The 13,130-nt window shown below is 51.3% G+C and overlaps 1 protein-coding gene across 1 annotated transcript in view; it reads left to right on the top strand.

The window, feature by feature from the left end:
- CFAP99 (cilia and flagella associated protein 99) overlaps positions 1-13,130 on the top strand; it is a 42,959-nt gene that overhangs the window by 5,892 nt on the left and 23,937 nt on the right. The window contains exons 2-5 of the mRNA XM_004383516.1: positions 1,612-1,756; positions 2,746-2,840; positions 9,693-9,805; positions 11,685-11,862. Of these exons, the coding sequence (XP_004383573.1) occupies positions 1,612-1,756; positions 2,746-2,840; positions 9,693-9,805; positions 11,685-11,862 (531 nt within the window). The remainder of the gene's footprint in view (positions 1-1,611; positions 1,757-2,745; positions 2,841-9,692; positions 9,806-11,684; positions 11,863-13,130) is intronic.

The raw sequence follows: 13,130 nt of genomic DNA, 5'->3' as shown, positions 1-13,130 counted from the left end.
GGTGTATATTTTCATGTTACATTGTATTAACTACTGCTGGGATCTTGGTGTACATTTTCATGTTACATTGCATTACCTACTCCTGGAATCCTGTTATACATTTTCGTGTTACATTATATTAACTACTGCTGGGATCCTGGTGTACATTTTCATGTTACATTGCATTACCTACTCTTGGGATCCTGATACGCATTTTCATGTTACATTGTATTAACTACTGCCTGGATCCTGGTATACATTTTCATGTTACATTGCATTACCTACTGCTGGGATCCTGGTGTACATTTTCATATTCATCGTATTAACTACTTTGTCATCTCATTATGGAGCCCTGGTGGCATAGTGATTAAGAGCTCGGCTGCTAATCTTGAGGTCAGCAGTTCGAATCTACCAGCCACTCCTTGGAAACCTTGTGGGGGCAGTTCTATTCTTTTCTGTGGGGTCGCTATGAGTCGGAATGAATTTTTTTGGGTCATCTAATCATATGTTTTCCAGAAGCATTATTTTAATGGCTGCATGATACTCATCCCTGACACGGAGATGTTGTATTTGATCCAAACCAAACCAGTTACCATTGAGTCAATTCCGACTCATGGCAACCCCATGTGTGCAGACTAGAACTGCTCCATAAGGTTTTCGTGGCTGAGATCTTTCGGAAGCAGATTGCCAGGACTGTCTTTCAAGATGCCTCTGGGTGGTTTGAACCACCAACCTTTCAGTTAGTAGCTGAGCACTTACTCGTTTTTTCCACCCAAACCAAAGAGAAACAAACCCATTGCGGTCAAGTCGATTCCGACTCATAGTGACCCTATAGCAACCCTGTAGAACAAAGTAGAACTGCCCCATAGAGTTTCTAAGGAGCATCTGGTGGATTTGAACTGCTGACCTTTTGGTTAGCAGCCATAGCACTTAACCACTATGCCACCAGGGTTTCCTTTTGCCACCCAGGAACTCCATATATTCGACCCAACAATTCCCCTACTGTTAGATATTTAGGTTGTTTCCACCTCCCTGATGCCTGCTTGTGCTTGGATATGGCCTGCATTCTGGACAATCCTCTTGGATTCCCAGAGGTGTAATTACAAGATTAAAGGGCATGGAAAACACAAGTTTCCTGACACCCATTCCAAATCGCTTTCTGGGAAAGCTGACAGCATCCATCCCCATCAGCCTCTCTCCTACTGTGCCGGCAACATCCTCATTCTTTGTTCTTTTCCAAAACCCAGTTCTGTTTCTGAATAGATGGCACACCACATGCGTGGGACATAAACCCGAGATTGTTCCGAGGAGTAAACAGGAGATCCCCGCCCTCACTGCTCCCCTTCCGAGCTAGTTGGCACCTTGGAGCTCACGCTTGGCAGGCTCGAGAGGAGACCTCCTTGCTCGGCTCCTGCCTCCTTTGTAGTGTCTCACCTCGTCCGTGTTTGTTTCTGTCTGCACCCGCCTCACTGTTGCGAGTGGAAGGGAACCTGGGGACTCTTGGAGCCAGAGGCTCCTGCGTTCATGACTGCGTGGCCACTGCCACCTGCTCCTTCCCAGTGGGCTCGCTTCCTTCCCTGGCGTGTCAGGGAGCGTCCTGCGAGTGGCCTCCTCTGCCTGTCTCCCTCCCAGACGCTGAGCCCCCTGAAGCGGGCGTTCATTCTGGAGGTTCTGTCCGGGTGCCTTGAGTACCAGAAGTTACTGAAAATTGTGGTCGACGCCTTCTACGTGCGGGACGGGCAGTTCTGCCTGTGGGCCGACTACAGCCTCTTTGAGGGTAGGTAACCTGTCCCCTTAATACCAGCTGCTGGCCTTCCTGTGACTTCAGCCCTCTGGGGGGGCTCCCACAGCCCTCACTTCACTTGACCCTCAGGGTTGCCCCCTAAGTGGGTAGGCCAGGGTGTGTGTTACCACACCTTATAGTCATGCAAACTGAGACCCCAGGCTGGCTGAAGGCCATTTAGCATCCTTGGGACTTATGACCAGCCTCAGGGCAGACAGACCTGGGCCCCAGCTGCCCCTTTCTAGAGCCACCTCTGGCCCCCTGAGAAAGGCACAGTCTGGGTTGAAAGAGAATGGCCCAGAAGGCCAGCTTGAGTGTAGTGACAAGCCCTTCATAGGTCGAGTTCCTGACCTCCAACCCCAAGGCTCATGGGCAGGGTGGACTGTCCTGGAGGCGGTTAATATGAGACGATGTCCCCATTGAGCTTCTTCAGGCCTCTGATGGCCACTGCTTCATGGGGCAGGGCGGCCAGTACCTCCACTGGGTGAGGTCCTTCTGGCCTTGGAACCCTACCCTGGAAGGAGTGAGGGTGGGAGCATGGGCTGCGGGGTGCCACAGCCACCATTGGCATCCTTGGCCCACACACCAGGTGGCATAACAACAGTCCCTGGCTCCAAGGACTCTAGCCAAGCCTGGGTACATTCAAGATCCAGTTGCCCTTAAGGTCATTAAGAGTCTCCACGTTGATAAACTAGAATCCAGAATGATGTAACTTGTCACCCAGGGAGTATATAGAATGTCTGAGAACTTTCTGGAATCTGTGTGGAAGGACTTTGAAAGCCATGCAGAGCTCTACGTGCCTAAGACGAGCTCACTCATATGTGGTTGTCACTGTAATCGGGGCGGCAGGTGGAGGCTTTGCCCCATCGCCATGCACACTGTGACAGCGCGCTGTGCAGCCCTGGGTCTCCGCCTAGATTCGGGTGGCCCTCTGTGGGGATGGGCTCGCCCACCCCACCCTCACTCCGTCCGCATTTCCTCAGTGATCTGCTACCTGGCCACTTTCCAGCTGGAGGAGCTCGGCTTCCAACTCTTCTGTGAGATCATCAAGTCCCAGCCCCCGGACAAGATGCGCAAGGTGAGCCCACCGCCCTCCCTCCCACCTGCATGGCTGGGGCAGGAGAGCGGCCACCTGGTGGGGAGCTGAACTTCTGTTCCTAAACCCTAGAGACAAAGCTCTATCCAATCAGTCGCCGACCTGTAGCCTCTGTGGCTCATTTTAAGGAAGGAAGCACTGGGGGATCACTCTGTGTTGAAAAGACACTGGCACCCTCTCCTCTCTGCAAATGTGCTGTTTGTCCTGGGGAAATGTGATCCCAGGTCCTGGGGGTTGCAGTGGGCAGTCCTGACCGATGATTAGTTATAAGCCTGTCCTGTCATCAGCTGGGCCTGGGGAACCTTCTCCTGCCCCTTCTGACTCACGAGCAAACTCCAGCCTGAGGGTTGGCAGGCAGCAAGGGGAGAGCCCTCAGGGACCATCCACCTTGCCCTGGCCAGGCCACGCCTGTGTCTGCCCGCTCACGTCTGTACAGAGCACAGCTGCAGGCCTGCAGGCTCTCTGTGCCTGAGCTTGTTGCCATGTACAGCAGCACCCATCAGCTGAGTGGGCACTGTTGTAACCAAACTGTTCCAGCTCTGCTCAGGCTACTCTACTAACAAGTTGGGGGTTGGTAGTGGTGCCCAGAGGCTAAGATCTCACTGTGGCCTGGCTTCCTCCACGCTCTGTGCTTGTGCTTGCTTTGTCCTCACAAGGACCCTGTAAGGTCACTCCTCGAGGAAGCTGAAGCACAGAGAGGTTAAGTAACTTGCCCAACATCACACAGTGAGTAAGTGGAGGAGCTGGCTTTCGGGCCCAGGCATGGAACCCGGGCGTGCTCCTCCTTAACCACCTTGGGAGTGAGCGGTCATCAAGCCAGGGGAGCAACTTGTTGGAGGAGAGAAGAGAAGACCTCAAGCTCAGGAGTGCTTCACGGACCCCTCTGGAAGGAAGCAGCCAGCTCTGCAGGGGCAGAGCAGGGCATGTGTGAAAACGGTGTAGGGGCAGTATCTGACCTCCTCCAACCGCACAAGAGGGAAGGAGAACCAAGATCAACAGCGCAAGGCTGACTCCCACAAGGTGGAGGCAAGACATCCTCTCTCCACCATCTTTACTAATTCTGACACCAACCGTCCCTCGCACAGCACTCTCCTCTCTTCTGGATTGAATAATTCATTGCAATGGCCACACAGAACTCACAGACCATACTCACGATTATGGGGTTTATTAGGGAAGTTACAGTTACAATTCAGGCTCAGGAACACTCAGGATACAGTTCTTCCATCAGGACAGCCTCTCCCCAGCTGTGCTCGCTGGCACGCCGCTCCCTGGCCCTAGACCTCTGCCCAGAGGCACTCAGCTTTCTCTCTCCGTGGGCCTGGAAACCCACCTCGCCATCTCCTGCTGCCGGGTCTCTCCTACCAGGTCTTTCCTGTCATCGCTTCTCACCATTTTCAGGGTTGCAGCTTATTCTCTCTCTCTCTCTCTCTCCGTCTCCATCTCCTGCTTCCAGGAGCTTCTCAACCCAGGGATCCAGGGTCCAAAGGACGTGCTCTCTGCTCCTGGTTGTTCTTCCTTAGTGGTCATAGGCTCCTCCTCTCTGCCCTGGAATTGGCTCTCTTTTAAGGCAAAACTGACCAGTCCCCTTGTTGTTGTTGTTAGGTGCCATCGAGTCAGTTTTGACTCATAGCAACCCTATTGAAACACTGCTTGGTCCTGTGCCATCCTCACCGTTGTTGTTATGCTTGAGCCCATTGTTGCAGCCACTGTGTCAATCCATCTCATTAAGGGTCTTCTTCTTTTTCACGACCCTCTACTTGACCAAGTGTGTTGTCTTCTCCAGGGACTGATCCCTCCCGATAACTATCCAAAGTATGTGAGACGTAGTCTCGTCATCCTTGCTTCTAAGGAGTATTCTGGTTGTACTTCTTCCAAGACAGATTTGTTCATTATTTTGGCAGTCCGTGGTATATTTAATATTCTTCGCCAACACCACAACTGAAAGGGGTCAGTTCTTCTTGGGTCTTCCTTATGCGTGGTCCAGCTTTACATGCATATGAGGCAATTAAACACACCATGGCTTGGGCCACATGAACCTTAGTCTTCAAGGTGACATCTTTGCTGTTTAACGCTTTAAAGAGATCTTTTGCAGCAGATTTGCCTATTGCAATGCATCTTTTGATTTCTTGACTGCTGCTTCCATGGGTGTTGATTGTGGATCCAAGTAAAATGAAATCCTTGACAACTTCAATCTTTTCTCCATTTATCATGATATTGCTTATTGGTCCAGCTGTGAGGATTTTTGTTTTCTTTATGTTGAGGTGTAATCTGTACTGAAGGCTGTGGTCTTTGATCTTTATCAGAAAGTGCTTCAAGTCTTCACTTTCAGCAAGCAAGGCTGTGTCATCTGCATATTGCAGGTTGTTAATGAGTCTTCCTCCAATCCTGATGCCCCTTTCTTTTTCTTATAGTCCATCTTCTCGGATTATTTGCTCAGCATACAGATTGAATAAGTACAGTGAAAGGATGTAACCCTGATGCACACCTTTCCTGACTTTAAACCACGCAGTATCCCCTTCTGTTTGAACGACTGCTTCTTGACCTATCTACAGGTTCTTCAGGAGCACAATTAAGTGTTCTGGAATTCCCAGTCTTCAAAATGTTATCCATAGTTTGTTATGATCCACACAGTCGAATGCTTTGCATAGTCAATAAAACACAGGTAAGCATCTTTCTGGCATTCTCTTCTTTCAGCCAGGATCCATCTGACATCAGCAATGATATCCCTGGTTCCACATCCTGTTCTGAATCCAGCTTGAATTTCTGGCAGTTCCCTGTCTATATACTGCTGTAACTGCTTTTGAATGATCTTCAGCAAAATTTTACTTGTGTGTAATATTAATGATATTGTTCAATAATTTCTGCATTCTGTTGGATCACCTTTCTTTGCAACGTGCATAAATATGGATCTCTTCCAGTCAGTTGGCCAGGTAGCTGTCTTCCAATTTCTTGGCATAGACGAGTGAGCACTCCAGGCGCTGCATCTGTTTGTTGAAACATCTCAATTGATGTTCCATCAATTCCTGGAGCCTTGTTTTTTGCCAATGCCTTCAGTGCAGTTTGGACTTCTTCCTTCAGTACTGTCAGTTCCTAATCATATGCTGCCTCCTGAAATGGTTGAACGTCGACCAATTCTTTTTGGTATAGTAACTCTGTATTCCTTCCATCTTCTTTTGATGCTTCCTGAATCATTTAATATTTTCCCCACAGAATCTTTCAGTATTGCAACTTAATGCTTGAATTTTTTATTCAGTTCTTTCAGCTTGAGAAATGCTGAGCATGTTCTTCCCTTTTGGTTTTCTGTCTCCAGATCTTTGCACATGTCATTGGAATACTTTACTTTGTCTTCTGGAGCCGCCCTTGGAAATCTTCTGTTCAGCTCTTTTACTTCATCATTTCTTCCTTTTGCTTTAGCTACTCAACATTCAAGAGCAAGTTTCAGAGTCTCTTCTGACATCCATTTAGGTCTTCTTTTGTTTCCTGTCTTTTTAATGACCTTTTGCTTTCTTCATGTATGATGTCCTTGCACAGCTCATCTGGTCTTTGGTCATTAGTGTTCAACGTATCAAATCTATTCTTAAGATAGTCTGTAAATTCAGGTGGGATATACTCAAGGTTGTATTTTGACTCTCATGGACTTGTTCTAATTTTCTTCAGTTTCAACTTGAACTTGCATATGAGCAATTGATGGTCTGTTCCACAGTTGATCCCTGGCCTCGTTCAGACTGATGATATTGAGCTTTTGCATCATCTCTTTCTACATATGTGGTCGATTTGATTCCCATGTATTCCATCTGGCCAGGTCTGCATGTATGGTCGTCGTTTATGTTGGTGAAAAAAGGTATTTGCGATGAAGAAGTTGTTGGTCTTGCAAAGTTCTATCATGTGATCTCTGGCATCGTTTCTATTGCCAAGGCCATGTTTTCCAACTACTGATCTTTCTTCTTTGTTTCCAACTTTTAGATTCCAATCACCAGTAATTATCAATGCATCCTGACTGCATGTTCAATCAATTTCAAACTGCAGAAGTTGGTAAAAATCTTCAATTTCTACATCTTTGACCTTAGTTGTTGGTACATAAATTTGAATAATAGTTGTATTAACTAGTCTTCCTTGCAGGCATATGGATATTATCCTATCACTGACGGCGCTGTACTTCAGGATAGATCTTGAAATGTTCTTTTTGACAATGAATGCGACGCCATTCCTCTTCAAGTTGTCATTCCCAGCATAGTAGATCACATGATTGTCTGATTCAAAATGGTCAATACCAAACCATATCAGCTCACTAATGCCTAGGATATCGACCTTTATGTGTTCCATTTCATTTTTGATTATTTCCAAGTTTTCTAGATTCATAGTTCATACATTCCAAGTACCAATTATTAATGGATGTTTTGCAGCTCTTTCTTCTCATTCTGAGTTGTGCTACATCAGCAAATGAAGGTCCTGAAACCTTGACTCCATCCACACCATTAAGGTCGACTTTACTTTGAGGAGGCAGCTCTTCCCCAGTCGTATTTTGAGTGCCTTCTAACCCGAGGGGCTCATCTTCCGGCACTATATCAGACAGTGTTCTGCTGCTATTCATAAAGTTTTCACTGGATAATTCTTTTCAAAAGTAGACCGCCGGGTCCTTCTTCCTAGTCTGTCTTAGTCTGGAAGCTCAACTGAAAGTTGCCCGCCATGGGTGACCCTGCTTGTATTTGAATATCAGTGGCATAGTTTCCAGCATTACAGCAACACGCAAGTCCCCACAGTACAACAAACTGACAGACACATAGGGGGTGGACCACAATTACCCTATCACATAGTCCCTCCCAATCACCTGGGTGGGAGTTACAAGACCATAGCTAGAAAGGCCACACAAAAGTAATCAATCACACCACAGCATGGAATCAACCACCCAGGACTGCAGTCCCCAAAGACCTTGGCCCTTAACAAGGTGAAACAAGAGAGCACACTGGCCCAAGCCAATATCTTATTTTTAATGATATTTTTCCTTATCTACATATAAATATAAGTAATTCCCAGTGAATAAATACTTTCATATTTTCTTAAGCAAGGCTTCATTTAAAAAAAAAAAAAAAAAAGGAAGCAAAGTGGAAGGCATTCCTGAGAGATCTTTGAGACTGACCCAGGGGTGGCTCCACAGCGTGTGAACTGTGCAGGAACACAGGCCTGCCCTCGGGAAGACCCCGAGCTCAGAAGGACCCTGCACAGGAGAGCCTCATGGTGTTTGGGAGAACTTCACGTTCAGAAGGACTTCATGTTCAGGAGGACACACGCTAGGGAGGACCTTTACCCAGTGTCATGGATTGAGTTATGTCCCGCAAAAAATGTGTCTATCAATTTGGCTGGGCCATGATTCCCAGTATTGTGTGATTGTCTACCATTTTATCATCTGATGTAATTTCTCTATGTGTTGTAAACTCTATCACTATGACGTAGTAAGATGGATTAGCGGCAGTTATATTGATGAGGTCTACAAGGTTAGGTAGTTGTCTTAAGCCAATCTCTTTTGAGATATAAAAGAGAGAAGCGAGCAGAGAGACATGGGAACCTCATACCACCAAGAAAGCAGTGCTGGGAGCAGAGGGCATCCTTTGGACCTGAGGTTCCTGCGCTGAGAGGCTCCCAGACCAAGGGAAGATTGATGACATGGACCTTCCTCCAGAGCCGACAGAGAAAGCGTTCCCCTGGAGCTGACACCCTGAATTTGGACTTGTAGCCTACTAGACTGTGAGAGAATAAACTTCTTTGTTAAAGCCATCCACTTGCGGTATTTCTGTTAGAGCAGCTCTAGATGACTAAGACACCCAGGAAGACCCTACCTCTGTAGGGCCCACACTCAGAAGGACCTGTGCTCAGGAAGACCCTCACTCAGGAGAACCTCATGCTTGGGAGGACCTGCATGTGGTTAGTGCTCTGATGTCGCCATCTTGAAACCCTTATGGAGTCCACACACTCTGGGGCTTTGGGGAGGAGGCCAGCCTAGGCCTTGAGGATGGGAACAAACTGTCGGGACCAGCTGGCCTCCTTCTGTCACTGCTGTGGTCAGGAGTGACCCAACCAGCAGTGTATGCTTGTTCACGGTGGCCTCAGCCCAGAGTGCAGACAGACGGATGGCTCTGGCTGGACTTCCCAGCCCACCATTTGTGGCCTCCCAGGAGGTGGTTGCCTGCCATTGTAGTGGGAGTGGCCCTGGGACAACACCTGAAGGGGGCCACGTGGTCCTGCTGGCCTCAAGGACTCCCACGTTCACATGCTTATGGAATCAGCTCAAAAGACAGAAGGCTTTTTCAAACCCACTCCCACTCCAGCACGTTCTCTGGTAGGGCTGCCCCCACCGCACCTCCAGTGTGAATCACGGCCTCATTCCGGAAAGCCCTGTTTGTGAGCTGTATTCCTGGTGGGCTACCTGGGAAGAACCAATGGCTGTGCCCGAGTGAGGGTGGGCTGGAGGACGGGGAGTAGATCCAGGGGTGCCCAAATAGTAGGAGCTACTGCCCCTTTCAGGCAGGAGGTGGAACAGCATGGAAAGATCGAAATGAGGTGGGGAGGGAGCCAGAGAGAGAGAGTGGGTGGGGGGCCAAGCCGTGGGGGCTTTGCACTCCTACAGGGAGAGAGGGACTGGCCGGGCTGTGCCTGCTCCAGAGGCCTCTTCCTCCCTGGTGTGTGGGTGGCCGTCTCCTCCCACGGATTCCTGACCCCCTGCAGTGTGACTGTGCCCCTGGCCAGTCTCCCCCTGCCTTGACTGTGTTCCCGTGAGAAGGAGGTCTGGGCCTGAGGCAGCCGAGCCCCCCTGAGGACTCCTGCTCCCCCCGCCCCCAGTTCCTCGGGTTCTTCTTCAACCCCCTGCACCTGTGTTCCTGGATCAAGGACGAGTGGAGCCTGGTCTATGAGACGGCCCACGTCAAGGAGAACTGGATCGACCCCCTGATGAGGTGGGTATGGACAGTAGGGGGCGTGGGGGTGCCGAGCAGACAGAGGAGGGCAGGGGCCGGGCCGGGTGGGCAGAAGGGCACACGTCACTGCCCTCCCACCCCAGGTGGCTCTGTGGGACGGGTGTTCTATGAGGGATGGGAGGGGTAATTGTGCCATGTTGGGATGAGGAGCTGCAGGCTCAGAGGACCCCCAAGTACCCAACTATCCTCCATGCCAGGTGGCTGACTAGTGGCCATTTGAGGAGCTGCCAGGTCAGGGGGCGGAGAGAAGCCCCCTCTGCTCTGGAGCCCACCCGCTGAGTAGGGGACTGGGGTGGTGGCTGCTGGTGGAGAAGGGAGGCAGACACTCTGGACTGTGCAGCCCCCAGCCCTGTGGGGACCCTCCCAGGCTCTGGCCCTGCCCTGGCCTCTGCAGATCCCAAGGCAGAAGGGGCAAGGAAACTGGCAGCTGGGCTTCCAGTGGATTCAGGCCTAGATCCCTCTCTGGCCTCCCAAAACACCACTCCTGGGCCTGTTGCCCCAAAGCTGCCACTGCTGCCTCCCCCTGCCCCACAGGCCTGGGACAAACCCTAGAGGTTCTCTTGGTACAGACAGACTCACGGGCACAAGAGCCAGCATAGTCACCTGGGGCCCCTGCCTTTGGCCCCCATGGAGAGGCTGCTGGGCCCAGGGTGCCACTGGACGCACTTGGGGCTGTGCTCCAGGGAGCGGGGGACACCTTACCCTGCAACTGATTCTCTTCTGATAGGGCTCGGGGACAAGCCACCTTACCTTCCTGGGGACAGACAGACTGACTATTCTGGCATACGCAGACTATTTGCAGGAGACCTGGAGGCCCAGGGGAGGTGGGAGTCCCTCCTATGGGGAGGAGGCCCTGGTCCCCAGGGAGGTTGAGTGTCCCCTGGAGCTGCCCCTTTCCCCAGTGGGGCAGTCCTCTGTCCCAGCCCACCACTGCCAGTCTTGGGAGAGCCACCAGGTCAGGCAATGGATAAACTTGTCATCTGCTGCCCATGGGGTGCCCACAAGGGCCTAGGTCTGCAGCGTCCCCCACCTTCTACCCTGCCACCCCCAGATGTGGGCTTCTCTGTCCTCTGGGACCCAGCCCATCACACACCTTCCACGCCACCCCGTACCAGCCAGACCCTGGAGGGAGGACCTCAACAAATAGCAGACTCCCTGTGGCCCTCAGACAAGCCCTTCTTCCTTCTTGGTATCTGTGGTTCTCACGGTGGGCCCAGGGGAGTGACACCAGGCAGGGCTGGTGTGGAGGCAGGGAGAGGGGAACCCCAACCTTGGCGTGGCCCCACAAGGCCCTTCCCAAAGCCCTGATTCAGAGCATACCGGAGGCTCTACCTGGGGACAGCTGGGTCTCCCAGGGAGACACAGGGTCCGGGCTCCAGGCTCCTCGCCCCGCCCTACTCCTGCAGCTTCGTTCCCACCTGTCCCCACAGTGCATCTCTGGAACGTTCCTTTGCAATGGCTGCTCCTCCCACTCCGGCTCCCTCCCCTGTGCCATCTGCTCTGCCCAGATTAGCTCCGTATCCCAGCTGCTCCTCTTCAGATCCCTCCCATCCCTGCGTGGTGCCTGCCTTGCCTCCTCCCCAGCTCCCCATTCCCCAGTGTGGCCTAGAAGGATGCCTCTGGACCTCAGTTTCCTCATCTGAAAAAGTGGTGTGCTGATGTGTGTGTCACGGGGGTGGTGTTGGCTCCTGGCCTGCAGAGTGGTGCTTCCCAGTAAAGAGGGGCTGTTGGTTCCATTATTACCCCCCATCCTGAGGCAGGCCCCAAGTGCTGGGCATCCCCCTATCCCAAGGGCCCAGCCCCCGTTCACCTGCTCAGGCAGCAATCCTGAACCATGTTTCCCACTTCCGGCTCCAAGGTGGCAGCCAGAGGTCCAGGAGCTGATCAACGAACTGGAGGCGGTGTCAGCCAATCGGGCCCACCTCACCAAGGCCAAGGCCAAGGTCACAGAGCCCAAGGAATTCAAGCTGACTGCCCCCAGGCCCCGCGCCATCCCAGTGCCCGAGCCAGTGCCCGTCATGGCCAAGCCCAGGCCAGTAAGTGCAGATGCCACGTGTGTGTGGGCTCACCACTGCCCCTGACAGTCTTGCTGCGTCACCACGTCCTGGCAGGGAGAATGGACCGCGTGGGCCAGTGGGGTGCTGTACTCCTCCCTAGGGCCACATGGGTGGACCTGAAGCCTATCCAGTGGACACCTGCCCTCCTGTGCTGGGTCCCGTCAGCAGACACTGAGTGAAGCTGTCAGGCCACGGGGCTCAGACCCATCTGGAGTTGGAGCTTGGAGCCCACTTTTAACTCTGTGCCAATGTACTCTCCCCTCACCCTCATTAAATATCACCAGTATACTCTTCGGGCTGTGGGCAGGCAATAGTTCCTGTCTGTGTGAGCCTCAGTCACACTGGCCTGCCCCCACCCCAGGCCCTTTGCACATTTCTGCCCTCTGCCCAGAACCTCTCCCTCTCTCTGCCTCACTGATTTCTTGTGTCAGGATGCCTTGTATTACAAGTAAGGAAAAAGTGCAGTTCAGACTGGCTTAAGCAATAGAGAACTTACGGACTCTCATGACTAAAGTAGGATAGACATCAGGCATGGTTCAATCAGGGCTCCAGCTCTGCTTCTCTGTGATCCTCTCCACCGTGTTCTCTATGAGTCAGCTTCATCTTTGGGATAACCCCCCACATTATAGCAAAAAGTCCAGGCCTCACACACACATTCTACACCATCCAGGTAGAAGATGACATCTAGGGGCAAGAATTCTTTGGAAAAGTCTGATTGGATCAGCTTAGTTCACATGCCTACCCTTGAAAGGATCACCATGACCAGAGTGCAATGTTCTGACTGGTTATGGACTCTATCCTGAGAGCTTGGGGTGAACTGAGCTGCCCAGAACCAATCTGCTTCCCCAACAGAGCTGAGAACTCTACAGAAGGGTAAAGAGATGGTGCTGGGAGGTCCTGGAGCCCACCCCATTCCCACTACCCTTCAGGACTGATAATCTTTCTTTCCAGAAGGCTTTCCATGAACCCCTCAACTGAATCCATTAGTTTCCTTCTCACTGACCCTAGCTCCCTTCCTTCACAGTATCAATTAGAGTTGTAGTTGTTTAGTTATTTCTGGCTCTGTTTATTGTTGTCTTCTCCACTAGACCTCATCCATCTTATTTGCCCCATATTCCCGACACCTGACACAGTCCTGACTCAGAGCGGGCCCTTAGTAATTATTTGTTGGATAGATGGATGATTGCATGGATAGGTGGATGGATGGAATGATGGATGGATGGATGGATGGATGGATGGATGGATGG

This window comes from Trichechus manatus, unplaced genomic scaffold, assembly GCF_000243295.1.
Source record: "Trichechus manatus latirostris isolate Lorelei unplaced genomic scaffold, TriManLat1.0 scaffold00111, whole genome shotgun sequence".
NCBI lineage: Eukaryota > Metazoa > Chordata > Mammalia > Sirenia > Trichechidae > Trichechus > Trichechus manatus.
This window is presented reverse-complemented; position numbering and strand designations above follow the sequence as displayed.